This window comes from Gorilla gorilla, chromosome 9 (assembly GCF_029281585.2).
Source record: "Gorilla gorilla gorilla isolate KB3781 chromosome 9, NHGRI_mGorGor1-v2.1_pri, whole genome shotgun sequence".
Taxonomy (NCBI): domain Eukaryota; kingdom Metazoa; phylum Chordata; class Mammalia; order Primates; family Hominidae; genus Gorilla; species Gorilla gorilla.
The window spans coordinates 13085211-13112051 of record NC_073233.2 but is presented as its reverse complement, the minus strand read 5'-3'; the positions used below and the strand labels follow the sequence as shown (position 1 = coordinate 13112051).

The following is a 26841-nucleotide window of genomic DNA, read 5'->3' as shown; positions in this document are numbered from 1 at the left end:
ACTAATGACTCTCTCACTTTTGAAACAGACCCCCAAGGAGGTAAGGAAGTATGCATACAAGTAACAATGATTAAAGATTTATAGAAACAAGGTGGACTTCACAAGTAGTTGACCATGAACAAAGAAGTTTTGCCACCTCCTCAGACCTTTGCTGATGCCCAGACATCTGTGTTCACCAGTCACCTCCTGGTCTTAGCCCCATCCCTTTTCCCCCTCCCTCTAACATAAAAGGAGCCTAAAAATTAATCAACTTTAGATAGTTCTTTAGGATGTTAGTCCACCATCTTCTCAGTTTGCTGGCTTTCTGAAATAAAGTTGTCTTCCTTGCCCCAACACCTTTTCTCTCCACTTATTGGCTGTCGTGTGGCAAGTAGTAGAAGATTTGGACTCGACCACAGTTAGCAGTCCAGCTCTCTGCCTCCTTTCACTATAACTATTAACCCAAATTTCATGTCCATCATTTTCCTTCTTCATTTATATGTAGTTTTATTGAATGTACACATATTTATAGGAAGTTTATTTTCACTTAAGTTCTTAACGCTGTAAAAGAAGTACCACGATATATAATCCTAAGGTGTCTCTTGCTTCCCTTAATATTAGTTTCCTAAGTTGCTTTTTTTGTTGTATGCTCTGGTTCCTTTGTTTAGATTCCTACATAGTAACCCTTTGGTGCATATCTATCTATTCCACTGCTGATGGGCATAAAGGTCGTTTCTAATTTTTATTGTACTGTGAATAATGCTGCTCTTATAATTTACATGTTTAAAACCATCTTTTGAGTACATTCCTTTTATAATTAAAAAATAAAAAGATTTTTATATTAGTTCTTCTGTTGCACTTCTGAAATAATTTTGAGTATATATTTTATATAAACAGAAAGTGGAAACTTATTTTTATTTTTTTTAAGTTCAAAGAGAAAAGATATGATAACTCCGGAAGAAATTTTCAGCATTTCCTGGTGAAATGGGTGATTAAAGAGATACTAAAGAATGAGGAAGATTAAGCAAAGAATTGGGTGAGAGATGGGAAAGCCTGAACTAAAAGCATCAGTGAGTGCAAGCAGGTGCTGTGTCATCATCCCAAAGCTCTGAGCAGCTCAGCTGACTGATCACAGAATATGTAGGCCCATGAACAAATGCACACACACAAGAGGGAGTAGAAAGGAGAAACAAAGAACTGAAAAATAAATTAGTGCTGGATCCTCATTAAAGCTCAGTGAAGGAAGACTTGATATTAACAGAAGCATAGTTAACTCCCTCTAGTTGGTAATAGCCCAGGCTAGTGGCACAAAGAGGGATATGTGAGTGGCAGCATCTATAGAACCCATGAGACATACTTTATATTTTGGACAGAGGGCTGGACAGGGAGGTGTTGCTTCTCAGATTGGTTACTGACACTATCTATTTTGTCAGAAACAGCCTCTGTCTGGTTTTCCGGTCAGTGATTTCTAGGTTAAAATTATAGTTTTGGTTTTGTAAGGCAGGAGAAAGATCTTAGACTCCAATGAGTGGTGAGACACAGCAAGCCCATGGGGGACAGAACAAGGCCTCAAGGTTCAGAGCTCATTTGGTAGTAAAGTTTGAAGAAATGGCAGGCCAGGAGACATGCCCAAGGGGATTCATTAAAATCCCATTTCCTGGAGCAATATTTTCAGGGGAGGTCATGTCAGCTGAGAGGGTGAGACTATGAACCCTCCCCCAGGACAGGCCTCACTGTTGGCGTAGAGACAGTGAGGCTGGGCATTGGTGCGTCTCTTTTAAGCAGCTCTTCTTATACCTCTTTTCCCACATTCCTGCTGTGCTCCTCTTTTATCATGAAACACAGCATGAGGGGAATATATGAAATCTGAGGACCTGGACTTAAGAACTCAGCTAGAACCATTCCAAAGCAGTAAGGACTTTCTCGCAAGGACAGTGAATGAGAGAACTTTGGAAGAGATTCAGCTCCTCACTTCTGCAGGATCCTGCCCTAGGTTCTCAGCTGCCTGTCTGCATCTATCTCTACTTCCAGAGAGGACTTGCAGTGCCAGTGACTGGAGGAGCCTTTGAGCTCTGATCCTAGAGACAGCCATACACACACCTACATTCATCCTGGCCAGAAGAAGCAACTTTTCTTTCTTTGGCTTCTTGAACCTCTTCACCTGGAAGCTATGCCCCTTCCCATATGAGGTAAGGGCTCTGTCTCTGTTTCAAGGCAATATGGGAAGTCTGGAAGTCCTGAGAAACAGGGTCAAGACCTTACACTGCTCTCCTCAGATTCTCTAGTTTCTCAGGCTTTATGATTCACTCACTCCCATCTATATCTTATCAGCCTTGTACATGTACCCATCTTGCACATGTAGGAACAACCAAAATAATTCTATGCCATTGGCCAGCCGTGAGTTCCTAGAATTCCTGATGATGGCCTCCTGGTAAAAGTCTCAGTACTTACCTTTGTTACATCTAGATTTTCCTGGCCTCCAGTAGTTTGATGTGAGTCCCCAAATGAATAGTACCTCAAAGGAGGACTATCTAAAATACGCTGAAGTGCCTTTGCTCTGCAGGACTGCTTGGCACTAAGTCCAGTGCCACACAAAAAGCCAAATGAAGTAAATACAAAAAATAAATATACTGAGCAGAGATGAAAAAGAAAAACTTATAAAATATACTTCCAAAAATTTAGCTCTACCTTGTTAATTGACTGACCATTTTCCATAAACTATAACAATGCCTCTTAATATCAGCCTCTGCTGACTTCTCTTGGTTTGAAATACCCGCAACCACCAGCAGTTTTCCAGAATGAAGCTCTTCCTCTGTAGGCCCAGTGTGTGTTCTCTGGCCTTTCCCTTTAGATGACCCCAAAGAGAACTCAGTAAATGGAAAGAAGGGAAAACAATAGTCCCGTATCAGAGGGAGGAGGAAGGTATGTAGGATCCTGAGTCCTGGTTACACCACCTTACCCAAGCCCTGATTTTTCTTCTCTTTGAAATCCTGTCCAAACATCTGGTGCAGGAAGCTAGAAGAATGTGCCCAGCTAATTATGTTCCTCCTTTTATTTACCTGTCCATTCATCTTTTTATTCAAGAAAAATGAAGGCATTTCAAATCTAATATTTAGAAGAAATAGTGCTTAGAATTGACTTTGGACTTGTGTTTTTGTTGTCAACAGACAAATAAGGTTTTCCAGTCAGTGGGTCAGTGGTTCCTAGATTAAAATTATAGTTTTGATTTTGTAAGGCAGGAGAAAATTCTTAGACTACATTGCGTGGTGAAACACAGTCTTATACAGGGTATTTTTCTGGGGGTTTCTTGTTCAGACTTCACTGGGCAAAAGTGCAAGGAGGACATTCATGTACTGTATTTTAAGGTTCTGACTTTCACGGTACCATCCCTCACTTTTTTTTTTTAATTATATCCTGACCCATTTTGATTTAGCCAGCTCCTATTTATCCTCAGCCTTTAGTTTGTATACCACTTCCATGGTGAATCCTTTCCTGAAACCTCACTTATATGTTCTCCTAGTGTATTTTCTTTCATGTATTTTTTTTTCATTGGATGTATGTAGGTGTTTGTGTGATCGATTTTTCACATCTACACAGTTGCCCAAGTGCAGTGCCTGAGATATCATAGGTCCTTAGTAAATATTTATTGAATGAATGAAAGGAGCAGGATCAGATGCGCCTTCCAATGTCAGGTTTTTATATGACCTTACCACTTAAAGGTTCTAACTCTGAGTTGACCAGGATAGTGACATAAATGGATAGTTGGAGAAATAGGTGCAGATTATGGAAGGGAAAGATGAATAATTTGATCAAGAATTATTTGTCTCTTCCAAAAGGCCTCCTAAGTCTTCCATCCGACTGTGAAAAAACTGCATTCACAAAAAGCAAGCCAAGTGAACGCTGTCCCACATGGACCTCACACTCCACTCCTCCTCCTCAACCCCTAGCAGCAGAGCTATCATATGGATTCAGGGTTCAGCAGAAACACCATTTTCCTTGTATTCCTAAGATTTGTGGGGAGAAATCTTCTTCTCACCTTGTGTGTGTTGTTGTGGCTCACAGGTAACGCTATTGCTTTGGGCCGTTTCTACAATGTCTCCTCCTTTGTAGCTCACCCCTTGTATCATGTGCCCTAAACACAAACACCTGCCATGCCGCCACAAATCTCATGTATTGCCTTTATTCCTGCCTGTTTCTGAGAAAACATCTTATTATTATCTCGGCAAACACCTTTTGTACTGTTCCTCTAGATTTACCTCTAGAATCGATACCGCCATGACTGTTAAATTCAGCCCAGAATTCTCTTTCCCTCCAGCAGAGCAGCACTTGAAGAGTCCAGGTGATCAAGCAGCCCAAGAACCCAGAGAGTCTCCTACTGAGGAAAGTAATCAACAACAATGAGACTGGTTTAAGGGAGAAGACAGCAAAGAGGTTTTTTATAAATAAAATTTTAAAAACGGAATTGGAATTCCAACTACATTTTAAGCAGAAAAATAGCTAGATCTTAAACCAATCCCCAGTATATTTGATCATTGTGAAGAAAGAGATGCTTTCATCTATCTACAAAGATGTTTGCTTGGGCTTATTCTTCAGGATACCTTATTTGAAGGGATTTCTAAATGATTACTATTAACAACATGTCAAAATACCCGATACCAGTTTAGCTGATGGTTTATTTCAATAAAAGCATTCAGAAATCAGAGGCATACTAAGAGATGGAAAATATATCATATTATGGGATTCCTATTGGCCAATGCACAGTGACCTAGAACAATCCAAAGCTAGAGTGAACACCTTTAGAAAAGCTTCCACTGATAATATATTTGGTTCTAGGCAACTAAAAAAACACATCATGGAGCTCCGGAACTCCACCTTGGGAAGCGGCTTCATCTTGGTTGGGATTCTGAATGACAGTGGGTCTCCTGAACTGCTCTGTGCTACAATTACAATCCTATACATGTTGGCACTGACCAGCAATGGTCTGCTGCTCCTGGCCATCACCATAGAAGCCTGGCTCCACATGCCCATGTACCTCCTGCTTGGGCAGCTCTCTCTCATGGACCTCCTGTTCACATCTGTTGTCACTCCCAAGGCCCTTGCGGACTTTCTGCGCAGAGAAAACACCATCTCCTTTGGAGGCTGTGCCCTTCAGATGTTCCTGGCACTGACAATGGGTAGTGCTGAGGACCTCCTACTGGCCTTCATGGCCTATGACAGGTATGTGGCCATTTGTCATCCTCTGAAATACATGACCCTCATGAGCCCAAGAGTCTGCTGGATCATGGTGGCCACATCCTGGATCCTGGCATCCCTGATTGCTATAGGACATACCATGTACACTATGCACCTCCCTTTCTGCGTGTCCTGGGAAATCAGGCATCTGCTCTGTGAGATCCCACCGTTGCTGAAGTTGGCCTGTGCTGATACCTCCAGGTATGAGCTTATAATATACGTGACAGGTGTGACTTTCCTCTTGCTCCCCATTTCTGCCATTGTGGCCTCCTACACACTAGTCCTATTCACTGTGCTTCGTATGCCATCAAATGAGGGGAGGAAGAAAGCCCTTGTCACCTGCTCTTCCCACCTGATTGTGGTCGGGATGTTCTATGGAGCTGCCACATTCATGTATGTCTTGCCCAGTTCCTTCCACAGCCCCAAACAAGACAACATCATCTCTGTTTTCTACACAATTGTCACTCCAGCCCTGAATCCCCTCATCTACAGCCTGAGGAATAAGGAGGTCATGGGGGCCTTGAGGAGGGTCCTGGGAAAATACATACTGCTGGCACATTCCACGCTCTAGGGAAGGATCATGGCTTTCCTCTCACCATTCCTCCTCCAGATAAAATTCTCTACTCACTCATTCCTGCTCCAAATAAAATTCTCTACTCACTCATTCTTCAATACTGTACTCTGAGATGATAGATACATTTTTTAAATTTTACTTTTATTTTCAACTGTGAATCTGGTGTGTACAATGATCTTGAGTTAAACTCATTTGGCACACATCATCCTGACTTTGGAAACCCATGTTATAAAAATAACCAGATGGGGGAAAAGCCTTGAATGGGTGTTGTAGACTCACTCTGTGGTAGGCATCGTCCTGACACATTACCAAGTAGACATGGTAGGGGATTAGCTTTCCATTTTAACATCACATAGCAGTGAGAAGCAGCAGTAGTTTTGGACTGACCAAATTCCAATAGCCTCTCAGCATCAGAGGAGGACTACTCCTTTTGAAGCAGATTCTTAAACTACTAATAGAGGGAAGAATTTTCAGAAGATATATTAGACTTCCTGTTTATTAAGTAGATGACTATTTGAGCAGTTAGTGGAAATGAATAAGAGTTATGTGACTGCATTTGTACTCTAGACCTGAGGGACCTTCACATTGGTTACTTGAGTAATGATAAATAATTACATTGAAAGAGTGTGGCCAGGTGCAGTAGCTCACGCCTGTAATCCCAGCACTTTGGGAGGCCGAGGCGGGCAGATCACCTGAGGTAAGGAGTTCGAGACCAGCCTGGCCAAAGTGTGGAACCCGGGTCTCTACTAAAAATGCAAAAATGAGCGGGGCATAGTGGTGGGTGCCTGTAATCCCAGCTACTCGGGAGGCTGAGGCAGGAGAATTGCTTGACCCTGGGAGGCGGAGGTCGCAGTGAGCTGAGATCGCGCCACTGCACTCCAGCCTGAGCAACAGAGAGAGACTCCGTTTCAATAAATAAATAAATAAATAAATAGAAAGAAAGAATGGAAAAGCATAAAGAAAGATATTTCTACTTGGAGATTTTGACAGTCTTTTTGAAAATGGGCATTTTTACATTGCCTAAAATTAAAACTAAAATAAAGAATGAATAAAATAGAATTGAAAATACCAGTTTTAAAGTGAGTACAATAACAATGAGAGAAATTTGTTGGGAATATTGTCTAAATTTTTTAAAATGTGGACTTGCAGATATGTGAATGTGTTTTTAAACATTAAAACAATTGAAAGAGGTTATATTCTTGAGGTGAGTGTATGTACATGTGTGTTTCCATAGAAAAGGAAGTATAAAATTTATAATTTGCTTTCTAGCTAGCCTAAATAAGCCTTATTTTTTTTATTCTACTCATCGGTGTGGGAAGATTTATAGCAAAATTTGGGAACTTAAATTTGTTGAATGCAGAATTCCCAAAATATCTTGGCTTATATAGGTGTTATTATTCTTGAGAATAGTGCTTTGTCAAAACACAATAATTCTTGTTTTCTTTATAGAAATAATATTACATTATTTAATCTATAAAGCTAAACCATAAAAAATAAAAGATAAAGCTAATCTATAAAATTAATCCAACTTTGTTATAAAAACCGAGAAAATTAAAAAAATTAGAATAAATCAAAAATCACTTATAAATTTTTCTTTTTTGTTGCACATATATGCATTTTACCGAATTTAAATGTCCATGATGATGAAGGTCCTGTATTTTTTCCATTTGAAATTTGGTGAATCTTCTTCCTTGCTATGAGGGAATATTTTAGAGTAGTGATGAGAAAGCGGACCAGAGTGCCCGCATTTGAATCCCTCTCTTCCTTTGGTCATCTATGCATCTTTGAACGCTAAATTAAACTCTTTGTACCTTAGTCTGCTGATGTTAAAAGTGGTGATATTTACTGGCCTGCTCTTGTGATATTGTTGGGTAGATTAAATAAGATAATTAATATCAGGTACTGAGACCACAGCTTAGTAAACTGTGCTTAAAACATTTTGGCTGCTATATGGATAAATAGTAAAAAGCCTTTTTTAAAAATCTTATTTTATTATTTCCTTTTAGAAATGAAACATTTGTTTATTATTTTTATTGACAAAATATGTATGTCTTAATGTAAAACATGATGTTTTGAAATATGTATACTTTATGGAATTGCTAAATCAAGCCAACTAACATATGCTTTACTCCACATATTTATCTTTTTTGCATTAGGAAAAGTTAAAATCTACTTTCTCAGCAATTTTCAAGCACACAATATATTCTGATTAACTATAATTGCCATAATCTACAATAAATCTCTTGAACTTATTCCTCCTGTCTAACTGAAGTTTTGTGTCCTTTCACCAGCATCTCCCAAATCCCCCTACCTCAACATTTGGTAACCACCATTTTACTCTCTGTTTCTGTAAATTCAGCTTACAGGTTCTGCATATAAATGAGATCATGTGATATTTTTCTTTCTATACCTGGCTTATTTCACTTAAAATAATGTTCCCCAGATTCATTCATGTTGTTGGAAATTATACGATTTCCTTCTTTTTTAAAGAAGGTAAGACTTTCTATTGTGGGTGTGTGTGTGTGTATATATATATATATCACATTTTTTAATCCATTCATTCATTGATGGACACTTAGGTTGATTCCATAGCTTGGCTATTGAGAATAATGCTGCAATGAACACAGTAGTGCAGATATCTCTTAAACATACTAATTTTATATTCTTTGGGTATACACTCAGATTGGCATTGCTGGATCATATAGTAGTTCTATGTTTAACTTTTTGAGGAACTTCCATACTGCTTAAATTGGTACAATGTAAAATGTACCAATTTACATTTCCACCAACAGTGTGCAAAAGCTCCCTTTTTTCCATTTCCTAACCAACACTTGTCATATCTTGTTTTTTGGATAATAGCCAATCTAAAAGATGGAAGGTGATATCTCATGTAAGGTGATATCTCATTTGATTTCCATTTCCCTGAAGATTATGAATCTTAAGAACCTTTTCATATACATGTTGGCCATTTTTATGTCTTCTTTTAAGAAATGTCAATTTAGGTTCTTTCCCCATGTATTACTCATGTTATTCCTGCTATTGAATTGAGTTCCTGATATATTTTGGATATTAACCCTTTATTAGATATATGATTCAAAATATTTGTATCCGTTCTATAGGTTGTCTTTTCACTCTAATGATTATTTCCTTTGCTATGCAGAAGCTTCATTGTATAAATGCAGCATATCACATTTACTGTTTTGCACACGTTGAACCATCCTTGCATCCTTGAAGTAAATCCCAGATTGATCATTGTGAATGATCCTTTCAATATTCGGTTGAGTTTGGTTTGGTCATATTTTTGTTGAGAATTTTCCATCTATGTTCATTAGATGAACTGGCCTGTAATTTTGTTTTCTTGTAGTGTCATTCTCTGCCTTTGGTATCAGAGCAATACTTCCAAAGTAGGCAGAGACAGCATGAATTCAAAGACAATTTTCAGCCAAGGGAAAACAATTACAAACAGTTTGTCTTTTTTTTTTTTTTTTTAACTTTAAGTTCTAGGGTACATGTGTGCAACGTGCAGGTTTGTTACATAGGTATACATGTGCTATGCTGTTTTGCTGCACTCATTAACTCGTGATTTACATTAGGTATTTCTCCTAATGCTATACCTCCCCCAGTTCCCCACACCATGACAGGTCCCAGTGTGTGATGTTCCCTGCCCTGTGTCCATATGTAGTCATTGTTCAGTTCCCACCTATGAGTGAGAACATGTGGTGTTTGGTTTTCTGTCCTTGTGATAGTTTGCTCAGAGTGATGGTTTCCAGCTTCATCCATGTCCCTGCAAAGGAGAAGAATTCATCCGTTTTATGGCTGCATAGTATTCCATGGTGTATATGTGCCACATTTTCTTAATCTAGTCTATCATTGTTGGACATTTGGGTTGGTTCCAAGTCTTTGCTATTGTGAATAGTGCTGCAATAAACATATGTGTGCATGTGTCTTTATAGTCACATGATTTATAATCCTTTGGGTATATATCCAGTAATGGGGTCACTGGGTCAAATGGTATTTCTAGTTCTAGATCCTTGAAGACTCGCCACAGTGTCTTCCACAATGGTTGAACTAGTTTACACTCCCACCAACAGTGTAAAAGCATTCCTATTTCTCCACATCCTTTCCAGCATCTGTGGTTTCCTGACTTTTTAATGATCACCATTCTAACTGGGGTGAGATGGTATCTCATTGTGGTTTTGATTTACGTTTCTCTAATGACCAGTGATGATGAGCACTTTTTGATGTGTCTGTTGGCTGCATAAATGTCTTCTTTGGAGAAGTGTCTGTTCATATCCTTTGCCCCCTTTTTGATAGGGTTGTTTGTTTTTTTTCTTGTAAATTTGTTTAAGTTCTTTGTAGATTCTGTATATTAGCACTTTGTCAGATGGGTAGATTGCAAAATTTTTCTCCCATTCTGTAGGTTGCCTGTTCACTCTGATGGTAGTTTCTTTTGCTGTGCAGAAGCTCTTTAGTTTAATTAGATCCCATTTGTCTATTTTGGCTTTTGTTGCCATTGCTTTTGGTGTTTTAGTCATGAAGTCCTTGCCCATGCCTAGGTCCTAAATGGTATTGCCTAGATTTTGTTCTAAGTCTTTTATGGTTTTAGGTCTAACATTTAAGTCTTTAATTCACCTTGAATTAATTTTTGTATAAGGTGTAAGGAAGGGATCCAGTTTTGGCTTTCTACATGTGGCTAGCCAGTTTTCCAATCACCATTTATTAAATAGGGAATCCTTTCCCCATTTCTTGTTTTTGTCAGGTTTGTCAAAGATCAGATGGTTGTAGATGTGTGGTATTATTTCTGAGGGCTCTGTTCTGTTCCATTGGTCTATATCTCTGTTTTGGTACCAGTACCATGCTGTTTTGGTTACTGTAGCCTTGTAATATAGTTTGAATTCAGGTAGCATGATGCCTCCAGCTTTGTTTTTTTGCTGAGGAACAATCAGTTTATCTTAATGTGGGTTCCCTCAGAATTTGATTCGGAGCAAGAATTTGAATACATAATATATTTAGGAAGTAATTCCAGGAAAGACTAGTAGAATTTGCAAGAGGGAAACAGACAAAGAAAAGACTCAATAATGAATGAGTTGTCTTATTGTGGGCAACTGATTCCTAATCTTCTTAAGGAATTCTTGGAAAGAGTAGAACATGTATCTCAGAGGTATACCTCAACTACGATGTGAGAGATTGTGTAGGCCATTCTTACATTGCTATAAAAAATACATGAGATTGGGTAATTTATAAAGAAAGGCTTAATTGGGTCACAGTTCTGCAGGCTGTACAGGAAGCCTGGCACTGGCAACTACTCAGATCTGGTGAGGCTTCAGGGAGCTTTTATTTATGGTGGTGAAGGCAAAGCAGGAGCAGACATGTCACATGGCAAGAGAGGGAGCGAGAGAGAGTAGGGGAGAGAAGGTACCACACACTTTTAAACAATCAGATCTTGTGAATAGTCACTATTGGGAGGACAGCACCAAGCCATGAGGGATCTACACCGATGTCCCAGTCACCTCCCACCAGGCTCCTCCTCCAGCACTGGGGATTACAATTCAATATGAGATTTAGAGGGGACAACATCCAAACTGTATCAGAAATCTAGGGGTTTTTACACACCAATTCTCATCAATTATCAATTAAGGCAGCTTGGTGTAAGGCACATTAGTATCTTAGGCCATTCTGATCTTCTGGGCAAGTAGGCATAACTGGCATGTTAGCCAAAGAAAGTTCTGTTGCAAAAGATGGCTCTTAGATGTCAGCATGCCCTGAAATGATAAGTTAAAAGAATATGTAGTGGGCATTCCCCTCATTTGCTATAGTGTAAAACAATAAAGTTTATAATAATGAATTTCCAGAAGTATATTCTTAAATTTACTAGAATGTTCAAAAAGAAAAAGAAATAATTGAATGATGAGTCTGGTGGAGCAGACTCATAATTATTATGAGACTCATAATAATATGAGTATATGAATAATAATATGCTCTAGTGGAGCAGACTCATAAATATTATGGTACATTATTTTAAGCTTACACTCCTTGACTCAACTTCCCAAAAGTTCAGTTAGATTATTGTCTCTATACTAATGTCATACCATAGAAATATTACCTGAAATCTAAAAATAAAACAATATTTGCCATGTACCTCCACATTCTAAACTGAGGTGCTACACCATTAGGGAGGATGTATATGGAGGTGATCAAGAGATGGCATACAAGCGTTAAGCCTTCAACTTTTTTAGGGTATGAAAGAGAGAGACAGTTGGAGGTTGGTGGAGAGGAATATTTGAAGTTATCTGTCAGAGTATTCTTTTACCCCTCCCTCCATAAGGAAAGAAGGAACTAATCTTAAGTTTGTTGATGAGAGATTGAAAAGTACTACTGGAGAACTTTGTGTCTCTTATCTGGAATTTGGTGAGTGCTAGAACAAGTACCTTCCTCACACATGCCCAAAGTAATTTATAGATTCAATGCTGTCTCCATCAAGCTCTCATTAACTTTGTTCACAGAACTGGAAAAAACTACTTCAAATTTCATATGGAACCAAAAAAGAGGCCGCATGGCCAAGAAAATCCTAAACAAAAAGAACAAAGCTGGAGGCATCATGCTACCTGACTTTAAACTATACTACAAGGCTAAAGTAACAAAAACAGCATGGTACTGGTACCAAAACAGATATATAGACCAATGGAACAGAGAGGCCTCAGAAATGACACCACATATCTACAACCATCTGATCTTTGACAAATCTGACAAAAACAAGTAATGGGGAAAGGATTCCCTATTTAGTAAAAGGTGTTGGGAAAACTAGCCATATGCGGACAACTGAAACTGGACCCCTTCCTTACACTTTATACAAAAATTAATTCAAGATGGATTAAAGACTTAAATGTTAGACCTAAAACCATAAAAACCCTAGAAGAAAACCTAGGCATTACCATTCAGGACATAGGCATGGGCAAAGACTTCATGACTAAAACACCAAAAGCAATGGCAACAAAAGCCAAAATTGACAAATGGGATCTAATTAAAGAGCTTCTGCACAGCAAAAGAATCTGTCATCAGAGTGAACATGCAACCTACAGAATGGGAGAAAATTTTTGCAATCTATCCATCTGACAAAGGGCTAATATACAGAATCTACAAAGAACTTAAACAAATTTACAAGAAAAAAAAACAACCCCATCAAAAAGTGGATGAAGGATATGAACAGACACTTCTCAAAAGAAGACATTTATGCAGCCAACAAACATAGGAAAAAAAGCTCATCATCACTGGTCATTAGAGAAACGCAAATCAAAACCACAATGAGATACCATCTCACCCCAGTTAGAATGGTGATCATTAAAAAGCCAGGAAACAACAGATGCTGAAGAGGATGTGGAGAAATAGGGACACTTTTACACTGTTGGTGGGAGTGTAAATTAGTTCGATTGTGGAATACAATGTGGTGAGTCCTCAAAGATCTAGAACCAGAAATACCATTTGACCCAGCAATCCCATTACTGAGTATATACTCAAAGGATTATAAATTATTCTACTATATAGACACGTGCACATGTATGTTTATTGCAGCACTATTCACAATAGCAAAGACTTGAAACCAACCCAAATGCCCATCAATGATAGGCTGGATTAAGAAAATGTGGCACATATACACCATGGAATACCATGCAGCCATAAAAACAATGTCCTTTGCAGGGACATGGATGATGCTGGAAACCATCATTCTCAGCAAACTAAGAACAGAAAACCAAACACCGCATGTTCTTACTCATAAGTGGGAGTTGAACAATGAGAACACATGGACACAGGGAGGTATCACACACTGGGGCCTGTCATGGGTGGGGGACTGGGGGAGGGATAGCATTAGGGGAAATACCTAATGTAGATGACGGGTTGATGGGTTCAGCAAACCACCATGGCATGTATATACCTATGTAACAAACCTGCACGTTCTGCACCATACCCTAGAACTTAAAGTATAATAAAAAAAATTTTTTTTTAACTGGTTGGTATTCTCTACTGAAGTTGAAGATATGTATATGCCATAACCAAGCAATTCTACTTGTTGTATATGCCTAACAGAAATGTGTGTATATGTGCACCAAAAGACATGTGCAAAACTATTTATAGCAACACTGTTTAAAATACCCCCAAGCTGAAAACAACCCACATGTTTGTTCATCAGCATAAAGGATAAATAAACTGTGATCTAGTCATACAATGCATTATACAACAAAGAAAATGAACTACGAGGCCAGGCGCAGTGGCTCACACCTGTAATTCCAGCACTTTGGGAGGCTGAGGCAGGCGGATCACACAGTCAGGAGCTCGAGATCAGCCTGGCCAACATGGTAAAACCTGTCTCTACTAAAAAAATGCAAATATTAGCTGGGCGTGGTGGCAGACGCCTGTAATCCCAGCTCTCAGGAGACTGAGGCAGGAGAATCATTTGAACCTGGGAGGCAGACGTTGCAGTGAGCCGAGATCGTGCCATTGCAATCTATACTACAATGCTATAAACTATACTACGAGGCTAAAGTAACAAAAACAGCATGGTACTGGTACCAAAACAGATATATAGACCAATGGAACAGAGAGGAACTACAGCCTGGGTGACAAGGCGAGACTCTCAAAAAAAAAGAAAGAAAAGAAAATGAACTACAATAGCTCCATATAGTAACATGGATAAATCTTACAAACATAATATTGAGTGAAGGAAGGCAGGCACAAAACATACATATTGTATCATTTCAATTGCCTGTCTAAGAAACATAACTGATGTATGGTGTTAAACTGCTTTTGAGGAGTGAGTGAAGGTATAGTGATTAGAAGAGGGCATAAGGAAAGAATACTGGGGTGTTGGTAATGCTCTGTAACTTGACCTGAATAGTGGTTACTGGAGTGTGTATGCCTTGTGCCAGATTCATTGAGCTGTACATATACATTCTGAGCATTTTTTCGTATTTGTATAATTGTTATATTTTAGCTAAAAAAAGTATTAAAAAAAGATTAGCCACGTGTTTTGTAGTGATTTGACTCACTGAGGGCTAGTCTCTCTTTGAGTATGCTATTGATAAATAAATGTCCCCCAAAGATGTTCACATTCCTACTCCCCAGAACCTGTACATGGTACCTTAGATGGCAAAAAGGACTTTGTAGATGTGATTAAATTACCAATCTTGAGACAAGAAAATTATCCCGGATTATCCAGGTGGGTTCAATATAATCACAAGGGTCCTTATAAGAGGGAGGTAGCAGGGTCAAGAGTTGGAATGATGCACCGAAACCCTTGAATGGCCATTGTTGGCTTTGAAGGTGGAAGGGGTCAGGAGTCTAGGAAGGCAGGCAGTTTCTAGATGCAGGAAGGACAAGGGAATGGATTTTACTGAGAGCCTTTAGAAGGAAGGAAGCCCTGCCAATACCTTGTTTTCGGCCCCATAAGACCTAATTTTGGACTTTAACCTCCAGAACTTAAGATAAATCTGTGGTTGTAAGCCACCAAATTGGTTGTAATTTGTTACAGCAGGAATAGAAAATTAACACAGTGGCTTACACATTGTGCTGGTCAGAGCACATTGCACATAAGAGGTACTCTGCGAATGTGTATTGGATGAATGGACAAGCGCCCAACATGCCAGATTCTTAATTATGATGAAAGAATATTATAAATAAAGAAAGGTGTTTCTGTCTGTGAGAATTCAAGACCGGTATCATGTGGTGTGAGCAGGCCGTTTTCTTCTAGTCTCTCTCCCACTGATCTTCCAAATCTCAAGCTTTCCAGACTAAACACCTGGAGGTGCAGTGAACAGAGCACAGGATAAGGCTTTGACCTTATCAGACAACAAAAGTGAAGATGAAGATATAGGTAAAAGTGTCATAATTAAAGCATCTTCTTACTCTATCGGAGACATTCATTTGTCTGGAAGGAGTTAGAATTCTTCATGAAAGAAAAGTAGAGAGAAATAAGACTGAGGTAATATTAGTCTTTTGACATCCAAATGGATTAATTACGCCATGCATCAACTTTAGGACTCAGTCACAGAAATGTAGCACATCACAGTCAAGTAGAGAGAGCCCCTGGGGTTTAACTTTACAAAGATGCCTTGAGTTTTTATGTGATTTAGATACTGAATTGAAACCCGGTGGGCTCTTATAGGCCTCCATAGCTGAATGAGTTGACAACAACAGAGTGTGGAATGCTGGACCAACTTGTAGGCTGGAGGATGTGGCAATCAACTCAGGGTTATGCATACAGCAAAATTTTTCTTACAGCATTAGCAACTTAGAAAGTGTAGACCCCATGTGAACTAGCCAGTTCAGCAGTGGTGTCCTGCAGAATGCTGAACAACTAGGTTCATAAAAAACAGTGCTCGAGAGACCAGCAGATGGAGCTGCTGCAACAGAAAAACAAGGCTGAGGCTAGAGTTCCTTCTCAACACCAGGAGCTTGAATAAACGACACTCTTTCCACCACACATTGGGATGAGAAGCAGGGGAAGGCTTTCTTAGTAATCAAGCATCATTTTATCCAACAGAGAATGAATAATTCCCAAAAATATATTAAATTGTCAGGTTAGACTAAATGAAAATTAGACTGAACTATTAGTTTGGTTTGTTGTTGTTGTTTTTTTCTCCTGCTAACCAGTGGATGGGGATTTGAGAGGAATATCAAATTATAGACTAAAATAAAGAGAGTAAAATGTTTCTGTACGTTATCTGAGTCATAGTATAAGCCTTAGGATCACCCCCTATTGCCCTTCTGAAGTCATTGATATTTCTCCTTGGATAAGGTTTTCAAAAGAGGAAAGAGAATCACAGAAAGAGAAAGAGTAAGAGATCACAGAAGGGCATATTAATTTACCTTTTTCTCTTCCACTCTCTCTTGCCTGTTTCTGTTTCCTGATCTGTCTTTGAGTTTGGGAAGTTGGAGAGAATTTGAACTTGAATCCATAGACCTATTTCTGCTATGTAATTCTTCCTTCTCTTTGTTTTGGAGAATGCTCTTCAGGCAGGAAAGTTTCTCATGAATACCTCCATTCAGCAAACTTTACTAAAGATAAGTGTGAGACCCTGTAATAAATATAGGATATAAAAAAGAGGGAGAAGAGAAAGCTGGCTATGGCCCGCACACAGGGAGCAGGGGAAATAGAGAAATCGGCATTTAAACAAATGATTGCTGCAACAACTATAGTTGAAGAAAAAGGAGCTGAGATTAATTTTTATATTACCTATTTCAAGGCCCATGTTTGTGAAGATATCCCTGACATCCAATCAGTTATGTCTTCATCTTTTGTCAATGTTTACACCTTGCATTTCCATGCTACTTATATTTTATTCTGTCTTCTGTTCACATTCTTCTGGTATATAAAGGAATTTTATTTTATTTTATTTTTTAATTTGTATATATATATATACACATAGTAGGTGTATATATATATATACACATAGTAGGTGTATATATATATATACACATAGTAGGTGTATATATTTATGGGGTACATGAGATATTTTAATACAGGAATACATGATAATCACATCAGAGTAAATGGGGTACCCATCACCTCAAGCTTTTATATTTCTTTGTGTTAGAAACATTCCCATTATACCGTTCGCATTCTTTCCACCAGTTTTTGCACATCCTTGGAAGAAAATCTATGTCTAATCTACTCCCTAAAGCTCTGGGTCCTGGCAAAATTGTAGACACATAGGAAATGAGTGTGAAATAATCTCACTCTCAAGCTGTGCAAAAACGTATGCTCAAAGATGTTAATTGCCGTGCTATTTATAATAGTGAAAATGTAGGAACCTGGTTGGCTGTCAGTAGTGACCTGGTTAATTACATACAAAGGGACATTATGTAGGCTTTAAAGTTAATTATTAAACTATACCAATATTTGTTGACCTAGAAAGATATCCCTAGTAGATTTTGAGTGAAAAGGAGATTATAGGAGAGTATGTATACTATACATTGCCATAAATGCAAAATTATACATATTTAACTATGTGTCTATATGCCTGAAAGAATTGCTATTAAAATGTTCACAGAAGGTAATTTGAATGGTTTTGTGTGCTTTTTTCTTTCTTATGTTTTCCTACATTTTAAAACATTTTTTCAATGACTACACGTTATTTAAAAAAACAACAACAAAGATTTTCAAAAATTCCATCAAAATTTGATTCTTTTCTGTTTTCATATTTAAAACTTAAACATCACATTTCATAGTAGCTCTCAATGGGGCAATCCAAATATTTTAAGGACATTTGACAATGTTTAGAGACATTTTTGTTGTCATAACTGTGAGGAGTGCTGCTAGCATCTAGTGAGTAGAGGCCAGAGGTGCTGCTAGACATCCTATAATGCACAGAACAGTTCCCCACAATAAATTATCTGGCCCTAAATGTTAACTGTGCTGGAGTTGGGAAAATCTCAGAATTCAGTATCCTGATCTGCTCTTTATCGCCATCTGTTGGTGAAAGACATGTCTGCAACTTCCACGCAGTTTTAGCCAGAAGCCAAACTTAGGGCCTCGGAAATAAGATGGGATGCCTAAGAATGGTAGCTATGGTTAGCATGGGAGTCAGAAAAACAGCAAATTAATTCGTCATTGGGACTGTCTATGATGCTCTTACTAAGACCAGTAGTTGCTTTTGACACTGCCATTCTGTATCTATAAAATGATACATCATGATTTCCATTTTTTAGCCTCATTGGAACTCCAGAGACCAAGAAAAGCTACATGCTGAGGCAGAAAAAGCTGCGGGTAAATTTTATGGACTTAACCTGGCTGATATAAGGGGGTAATCTCTACTTGCACTCATAGGTGCCTCCCCAGTACATAGGATGATAAAGCTTTAGCTCTGCCAGGAACAATTTCAGACTGGAACACATGGGACCAAGGCAAGGCTCCTTGTTTTGGCTCGATTTAACGTCCATCTCATTCCTCCTCCTAAGAAATACATTTGCAAGGCCTAGGCTTCCATCTTTAACCCCACCCCTCCTACCCCCAATTCCAAGGCCATGTGAGAAAAAAAATCTATTCTAGCTCTGCTCATCAGTTTTATCTCCTTTATTTTTATTTGCCAGTTTTATGTTGTCTATTGATCACTTACTAATGAGTTGCCCATCTAGCAACTATGTCTCATGCTTCTCTCTACTACTCTCAATAGGGCTGTGGGCCACTGCTTGATGTATGAGGGGACTCAACTCCGGAGATGGGGCTCAGACACTGGACCAAATAGAGGACTAGCTAAAACAGGGACTGGGCAGGAGCAGCTTTTGATAAGACATTTCCACCAGTGTGCCATGATAGTTCACCTGTGCCATGGCAACATCTTGGAGTTACCACCCCTTTCTATGGCAATGCTACCTTCAGCACACTGTCTGTGGGGTAGCCCTGCTCTGCAAAGGCAGTCACAAAGCTGTAACACTCCTGCTTCAAAAAGGCTGTTTTCTTCTACCCTACCACCGGCTCACCATTGAAAAAATAAAAAATAAAAACATCCAACTGCCCATTTGTAGCTCATAATCCACTTTCATAACACGTTGCTATCTATATTTTGTAGAAAGTGGGAAATTAAAAGGAAAAAGTAATTAAGCATTTGCTAAACTAGGCTAACTGAAATCCCCTGTAGAGACCCTTACTAGACATTGGGACAAAAATAAGCATCCCAAAAGACTCACCACTAGGGTGTCTTTTAGACAGTTGGAGTAAATTCAAATTATTAGACAAATTGAAAAGGAAAAAAACTCATTTACTATTGCAGTAACGTTTGAATTCAATAAAAATTGGCAAACCAACAGATTTGGCCTAGGCATGCTTCTTTACATTATAATGATACTGTACAGTTAGATTTGCTTTGTAAAAAGGAAGGAAAATGGGAACAAGTTCCTTAATGTGCAGGCTTTTATAACGCTCTACCAGGATTCTAACTTAAGGGCTACCTGTAGAACATGTCTGGTTCATGATACCCCCAGGCACCCAAAAGACATGCCAGATATCCTAGATGACCTCTCCTAGCTACTACTCCTAGGAGACCTGTGGCCCTCTTCAGATCCCCCACCAGTTCTCTAGTGCAAGGTTCCACCTTAAGGTTGTCAGGCACCCCTCCCACTTATCCAACAAGCCCTGGCCCACATCCTCTACTGCCTGAAGAAGTAAACCTAACCAGTACCACCAGGAACAGGGCCCCATATCAGCCCCCAGAATTGAACATGTTTTCATTGCAGTGGGTAGCTGATGGAGATGGAGGAGTGGCCGGAGTGTATGTGCCTTTTTCTATGCCTGATTTGGCTTTGTGCAAGCAAAAATATGGTCAGTTTTTGGAGGATCCAGGCAAACATGTAGAGGAGTTTGTTAAGTTGACCATGTCTTTTAATTTAACTCTGCAAATATTATCCACTTCTTGTACTGTAGAGGAAAAACAAAGAATTCTAGGTATTGCTCATGAACATGCAGATGCGGTGGCTGCACTAAACCAGGCCTTGCCATTTTATGTGGGAGTAGAAGCAGTTCCAGATCTAGACCTTCAATGGGATTATCGGAGAGGATGTCAAGATCTTGAACACAGAAATCATGTGCTAATTTGTTTAATAGGTGGTATAAAAAAGCATGAGGTTAAACCAGTTAATTATGATAAGGTGAAAGAAATAACTCAAAAGAAAGATGAAAATCCCATTTCATTTCAGGGCCATTTGGTTGAAGCACTCAGGAAACATACTAATACAGACCCAGACTCCCCAGAAGGGTAAGCTCTCCTGGGTGCACATTTTACTACTCAGTTTGCCCCTGACATTAGGAAGAAGGTACAAAAAGTATCAATGGGATCCCAAACCCCCACGAGCCAACTTTTAGATATTGCCTTTGGAGTTTACAATAATAGGGACAGTGCAGAGGAAGAGGCAAACACCAAAAGAATTGGCCAATAAGCACAATTGTTAGTGGCTGTTTTAGGCACTGCTGCCTCAGGATTACCCACCTCAAGGAAATGTGGTGAGACTGGCATCTGGGATGCTCAGATAAGAGCCCCCACTCACCAGCCTCTAGGCCAACGTCATTGCACCTTCTGTAATCAAGAAAGCCACTGGAAGAAGGACTGCCCCAGGCTTAAGAGGGAGTCTGAAACACCCATACTTATAATGGCCAAGAAAGCAGACGCCTGAAAAGGCCTGAGGTCTTCTATGGGTCCCACTAGACACCTTACCATCGCCATGAAGGAGCCTCAGTAACCCCTGATAGAGCAGGCAAGAATACTGAGTTCTTATTGGACACAGGAGCTGACTACTTAGTTTTAACCTATTTCTCAGGGCCACTGTCTTACCACTCTTGTCCAGCAACAGGAATTGATGGCCAGTGAAAAATTAGGAGAGCTGCCCTCCTCCTTGGTTACACCATTGAGGACCATACATTTTCCCTCAGTTTTACTTACGCCTGAGTGTCCTAGCCCTCTACTGGAGGGAGACTTACTTTCCCAATTACAGGATACAGTTCAATTTAGGGTGCCTCATAAGAAGGCAACAGGCCAGGAAGTGATGTTTCTCCTAGCTCTAAGTGCTTGCCTTAACACAGATAAGGAAAAGACCTCCCTTGCATCACACATTGCTTCTTGAGTAGACCCCTCTATTTGGGACATGGAAGTTCCCTGAAGAGCTGTTAATGTACTCCCAAGTCCAGGTTATTTAAAAACCCAATGTTAATTTCCCGTGGGAAAAAAAAACAATATTTTTTGATACCTGAGTCTCAGAGGGGCATCCAGCCCTGAATAGCAAAGTTCCTAAAGTAGGGGTTATTATAGTCCTGTCAGTCTCCATGTAACACTCCCATTTTGCCTGTAAAGAAACCAAATGGGGAATATAGATTTGTTCGGGTCTAAGGACAGTTAATGAGGAAGTAGTCCTAGTTCACCCAGTAATTCCTGATCCTTATACAATATTGATTTAAGTCCCTGAAGACACTCATTGGTTCAGTGTTAGACTTAAAGGATGATTTATTTTGTATACTTTTATACCCAGGCTCCCAGTATATTTTTGCTTTCAAATGAACTGATCCAGACACTCATGCTGAACCTCAGCTTACCTGGACAGTCCTTCCCCAAGGTTTTGAGGACAACTCCCATCCCTCTGGCAATGCATAGGATAAGGAATTAAGGGAACTATAGTTAACTAATGAGGCCCTCTTACAATATGTAGATGACGTTTTAGTTTCGAGCCCTACCAGGGAAGACTCTGAAAGAAACACAATCCAGTTTCTTAATTTTCTGGAAAAGAAAGGGGATTGGATATCCCCTCATAAGGTCCAGAACTCTGTTTAGAAGGTTAAATATGTGGGGTATGTGCTCACTCCTGGGACAAGGACTTTGGCCCAGGAACAAAAAGAGACCATTTTGGCACTCCAGCCCCTTCAAACTAAGAGACAGTTAAGAGCCTTTTGGGGAATGGCCAGATTCTGCCAGATCTGGATTCCCAGGATTGGGCTTATGGCAAAACCACTCTATAAAGCTCTAAAAGACAGTGATCACAAGCCTTTGAATTGGGATGGAACCTGCCAATAGTCATTCTTAACCCAAAGAAAACCAGGAACCGCTCCTGTTTTGGCACTCCATAACTTAGAAAAACCTTTCACCCTCTATGTGGCTGAAAAACAAGGGATGGCTTTGGGCGCCCTAACTCAAAGGCTCGGGATTATCCCTAGACCAATGACTTATTTTTCTAAACACCTAGACCAGGAAGTCCCAAACTTTCCCACATTTTTCTGTCTTCTTCTGAGCCCTCCAAACTGTTCCAACCTCTGCCTGTTACACTGTTCCAAAATCGTTTCCACATTTTCAGGTATCTTTTCAGCAACACCCCACTCTACTGGTACCAGTTTACCGTATTATTCTGTTTTCACACTGCTGATAAAGACGCACCCAAGACTGGGCAATTTACAAAAGAAAGAGGTTTATTGGACTTACTGTTCCACATGACTGGGGGGGCCTCACAATCATAGTGGAAAGGAAGGAGGAGCAAGTCACATGTTACGTGGATGGCCACAGGCAAAGAGAGAGCTTGCGCAGAGAAACTCTGGTTTTTAAAGCCATCAGATCTCATAAGACCCATTCACTGTCACTAGAACAGCATGGGAAAGATCAGCCCCCATGATTCAATCATCTCCCACCAGGTCTCTCGCACAACACGTGGGAATTATGGGAGCTATAAGATGAGATTTGGGTGGGGACGCAGAGCCAAACCATACCAGTTCTAATTGTAAAGAGGAGTTATTTTGGGATTGTTCAGGTACACTGACTCTTTTTTTTTTTTTTTTTTTTTTGAGACAGAGTCTCACTCTGTCCCCCAGGCTGGAGTGCAGTGGCGCGATCTCGGCTCACTGCAAGCTCCACCTCCGGGGTCATGCCATTCTCCTGCCTCAGCCTCCCAAGTAGCTGGGACTGCAGGAGCCCGCCACCACGCCCAGCTAATTTTTTTGTATTTTTAGTAGAGATGGGGTTTCACTGTGTTAGCCAGAATGGTCTCAATCTCCTGACCTCATGATCCGCCTGCCTTGGCCTCCCAAAGTGCTGGGATTACAGGCACGAGCCACCGTGCGCGGCCTACACTGACTCTTTTATTCAGACACTAGGGCTCTTTTGTAGTCATTGAGTATCATTGTTTTTTTCAAATCTTCAAGGATGTCCTTCTTTTGGATTTTGGCCCATGAGTTAGGGATTTTACCATTACCTGTAATTTTTTTTTCTGATATTTATATTCTAGCTTTGATCTGAAGTGAGAAAGAAGCCATTTCCAAGATGGCTGGGTGGAGGAATCTGGAGGGATGCTCCCCGTGGCATAATCCCCTCCTGCCTTTTGATACTTATATGGGATTTTTCCATCATTGCTCAAAACCAATAAACAATCACTTGCTACAAAACTAGTAGAGCAAGCCATGACAGAATGGCCTGTTTTATACTATTCCTCTCCATAGACAGCCTGAGGACAGGGGAAGGGAACACCATGGTCTCCTCCGTGTGTAGGAATTGTGTTTGTACAAATTGCTTCACAGCAGGGACACTGTTTCCAGCAGCCACAGAGATGTTCAGAGAGCATTTTCTCAATTTTAGAAACCATTACTTCCATAGGCATACTTGAATAATGCTGTTCTATTCTCTTCATTGTGAGATCCAAAGCTGCACTCATGTCTTCTCTGAGAAACTCAGTATCTTTTATCTCCTGGTGTTTAATCCTTGTCAAGTCTCTGTGTGGAAAGATCAAGTTGCTCCCCAGGCGATCACAGAATAAATCCAACCACCAGAAGCAGTGCTGCTTTTATCTTTAGCTACTGATGTGGATTCATGAAGGGCAGAGAGGATGCCATTATTAATGTCAACTAAACTTTTCTCAAAAAAATCTTCATTTTTTTACCTGCATTGTCTAAACAGTATCCTTAATATTGATTTGGATGTAATTCCTTAAAAAGCTATTCTTATTATGAAAGTATTGCCAGTAATGATCAAAGTTTTCTTCTTCTCCCAGAGAGATGAGAATGTGTTTCTCCAGGTTAGTCCTGTTTTCATTGAATGCAGGGCAGGTAGCTCACATGTCCCCACAATCTTAATGGTTATTTTTCCCCCATATGATGGTAGAGACAGCAGGAATGAGCTTGTGCCCCAGAAAATCAATAAGTGTTTTGCTGGAGGTTGCTTCTTGGCAGGAAATCTTAAACCTCATGAAGAAATCATTTTTCTTGCTTTCTAGATAGTTTACAGGATCATTTGCTCTCTTGAATGCCCTGTGCATTTCTTTAGAATTCTCTGTTGCTCACTAGAATAAACACAAGCATAAGCTGATAATATATTTATTTTTAAATGTGAATCTTTCCTGAGTAGATGCAGGTTTCACTTCTTCCTCTGTTGTCTTTAGAATTTTCTGGATGTATTTGGATTGTAATCACATTGCTTTTTCCAAATATTATTAATAGTTTTATTAAATCTTGAAACAATATGACCAGTAGTCGTATTCATGAACTCTTTCTCAAGGACAATTAATGTCATTTACCTGTAATTTTTTTCTGACTATTAATGTCATTGAGAAAGAGTTCATGAATATGACTACTGATCACATTGTTTCAAAATTGTTACATTTCTTATTCATTTTGACATATTTGTCATAATTGATTTGAAACTTCTCTGCAGAATTTCTTGTTAGTATGTCCATGACATCCATCTCATCTTTTAAATACTCTGAAAGGATGTTTTCAGAATCCAAATCAGTGTCAGGCTCTGTGACTTTAGGAAGAGTTGTGGACACATCACAGACCCTTTTTTTCCGACATTGATTGAATTTCTCATGTAAGTCTTCCTCACTCAACTTTTTAGCCTTTACAATTAAAAACAATTTTCGGCTCCTTTCCAATAGTTTGTTTTTATAATCTCTCTTTTTCTCATCCAATCTTTCTTAGATTTTATAAAAAACGAATAAGTTCAATGGCTTTTCTTTTGCTGTCTGAAAGAAGTTGCTCTTTAAGGATTATTAGCTTATTTTCAAAATTGAACTCATTTTTCAAAATTGAACTTATGTTTCCATTGAACTTATATTTTATTCTCTGGGTCTTCATTAAAATGTTTTTCAAGTTCTTGCTTGATGGCTTCGTATTCTTCTGTAACTGGAGCCTCGAATGTGTTTGTTTTGAGTGTCTGAATTTTTCTTTTCTGAATCTGGTTGGTCAGCTGGTTCCGTAAGCCAAACACACGATTCTTCAGCTCCCAGGTCCAGTGGAGTTATACATGGTTTCCAGTTTGCTCATGGCCATGACTTCTTGGATGTTCCTGAAACCAAAAATAACGTTCTCATGCACCAGAACTCTCCACACCTTTCACATGTGTGCTAGACATCATTGTGGGTGTTCTCAATATTGATGGGCTTTTTAGTTGCCAAGGTGAGTTGCAATTTGATAGCCTGATTTTGGCACTTCCTCTTACATAGAATCAGTTGGAGAAATTTCTGTCCAACTAGAAATATGTCAAATTAAGAACAGGAACAATGAATATCATTCTTATTACTGCTATGCAAACTGTGAATATTTATAACTTCTCTGGTCTTTGTCAATATAAATTTCTCCTCAGAAGGAGACTTTTAAGGTTCTTGGACTTCAAAAACTGCTACCTTGCCCAATGGAAATAACATAACTTCAAAAATAATCCTGCAATTCTGAATGCTTGCCTTATTAAGAATTTATTGAATCTATCTTAAATTTATAATTGATATATCTGTGTTCTTAAATGGTATGGATACTTAAAAATATCAAATCAGAAGTGTGTTTTTGATGTTTCTTCTTAAAATGCAAAGAACAAATAAATGACTCTTACTCTCTTAGTGCTTGTGTTTAATAAAGAACTTGAGTTTTAGAAATTTAAATCACTGGAGGGATGTAGAAAAAGAGCCTCAGATGTTGCAAAAAAATTGCTCACACACAGAAGTCACATGTTACCTTAGTGGGCTTCATTTTTCTCACTGTCAGGGCAGGAACAGATGGGAATTTTGATAAAAGAATCACTGAAATTGAGTGTTTCCTCTTTTTTCTGTAAAGCTCTGAGTTTATCGTGCTTCTGAGCCTAATCACTATTCATCCTATTTAATTAAGAAACTATGAAATGTTAATTCAGTATAAAGGGCTATTATCCTCAGAGGTGAAAGGCAAATAAGGGAGCTGTTTTGCAGGCATCTCTGTCCATCAGAGATAAGAAAAATGAGAGCTTTCGTTTAGATGGGCAGTTGCAGAGGCAACCATGGTTTCTTCTCTGTTAGACCACATAGTGTCATGGGAAGAAAGCTAGACTTAGAGTTCTCTGTCTGCTTCTTACTACCTGTGTGATCTTGGGTTTGTCATCTATCTCCTGTGATTATTTTTCTTTTTCCTATCTTGAAAATGGCCATTACCAAAACCATTTCTCATTAAGATGATCAACTGACATATTTTAGTTTTCTATTGCTGCATAACAAATTACCACAAACTTAGAGGTTTGAAATGGCACACATTTATTATTTTGTAGTTTCTGTAAGCCAGAAGTCCAGGTAAAGTACAGCTA

The 26841-nt window shown here is 39.1% G+C and overlaps 1 protein-coding gene and 1 pseudogene across 1 annotated transcript in view; one reads left to right on the top strand and one right to left on the bottom strand.

Annotated features, from left to right (window-relative positions):
• Positions 1 to 8051, top strand: part of LOC101154372 (olfactory receptor 2AG2) — a 165117-nt gene extending 157066 nt beyond the window's left edge. Inside the window, exon 3 of the mRNA XM_004050615.5 lies at positions 4295 to 8051. Within this exon, the coding sequence (XP_004050663.3) occupies positions 4733 to 5782 (1050 nt within the window). The 5' untranslated portion in view covers positions 4295 to 4732 and the 3' untranslated portion in view covers positions 5783 to 8051. The remainder of the gene's footprint in view (positions 1 to 4294) is intronic.
• A 15173-nt stretch (positions 8052 to 23224) lies between these two features.
• Positions 23225 to 26258, bottom strand: LOC101127795 (interferon-induced very large GTPase 1-like; annotated as a pseudogene).
• Between the last annotated feature and the right edge of the window lie 583 nt (positions 26259 to 26841).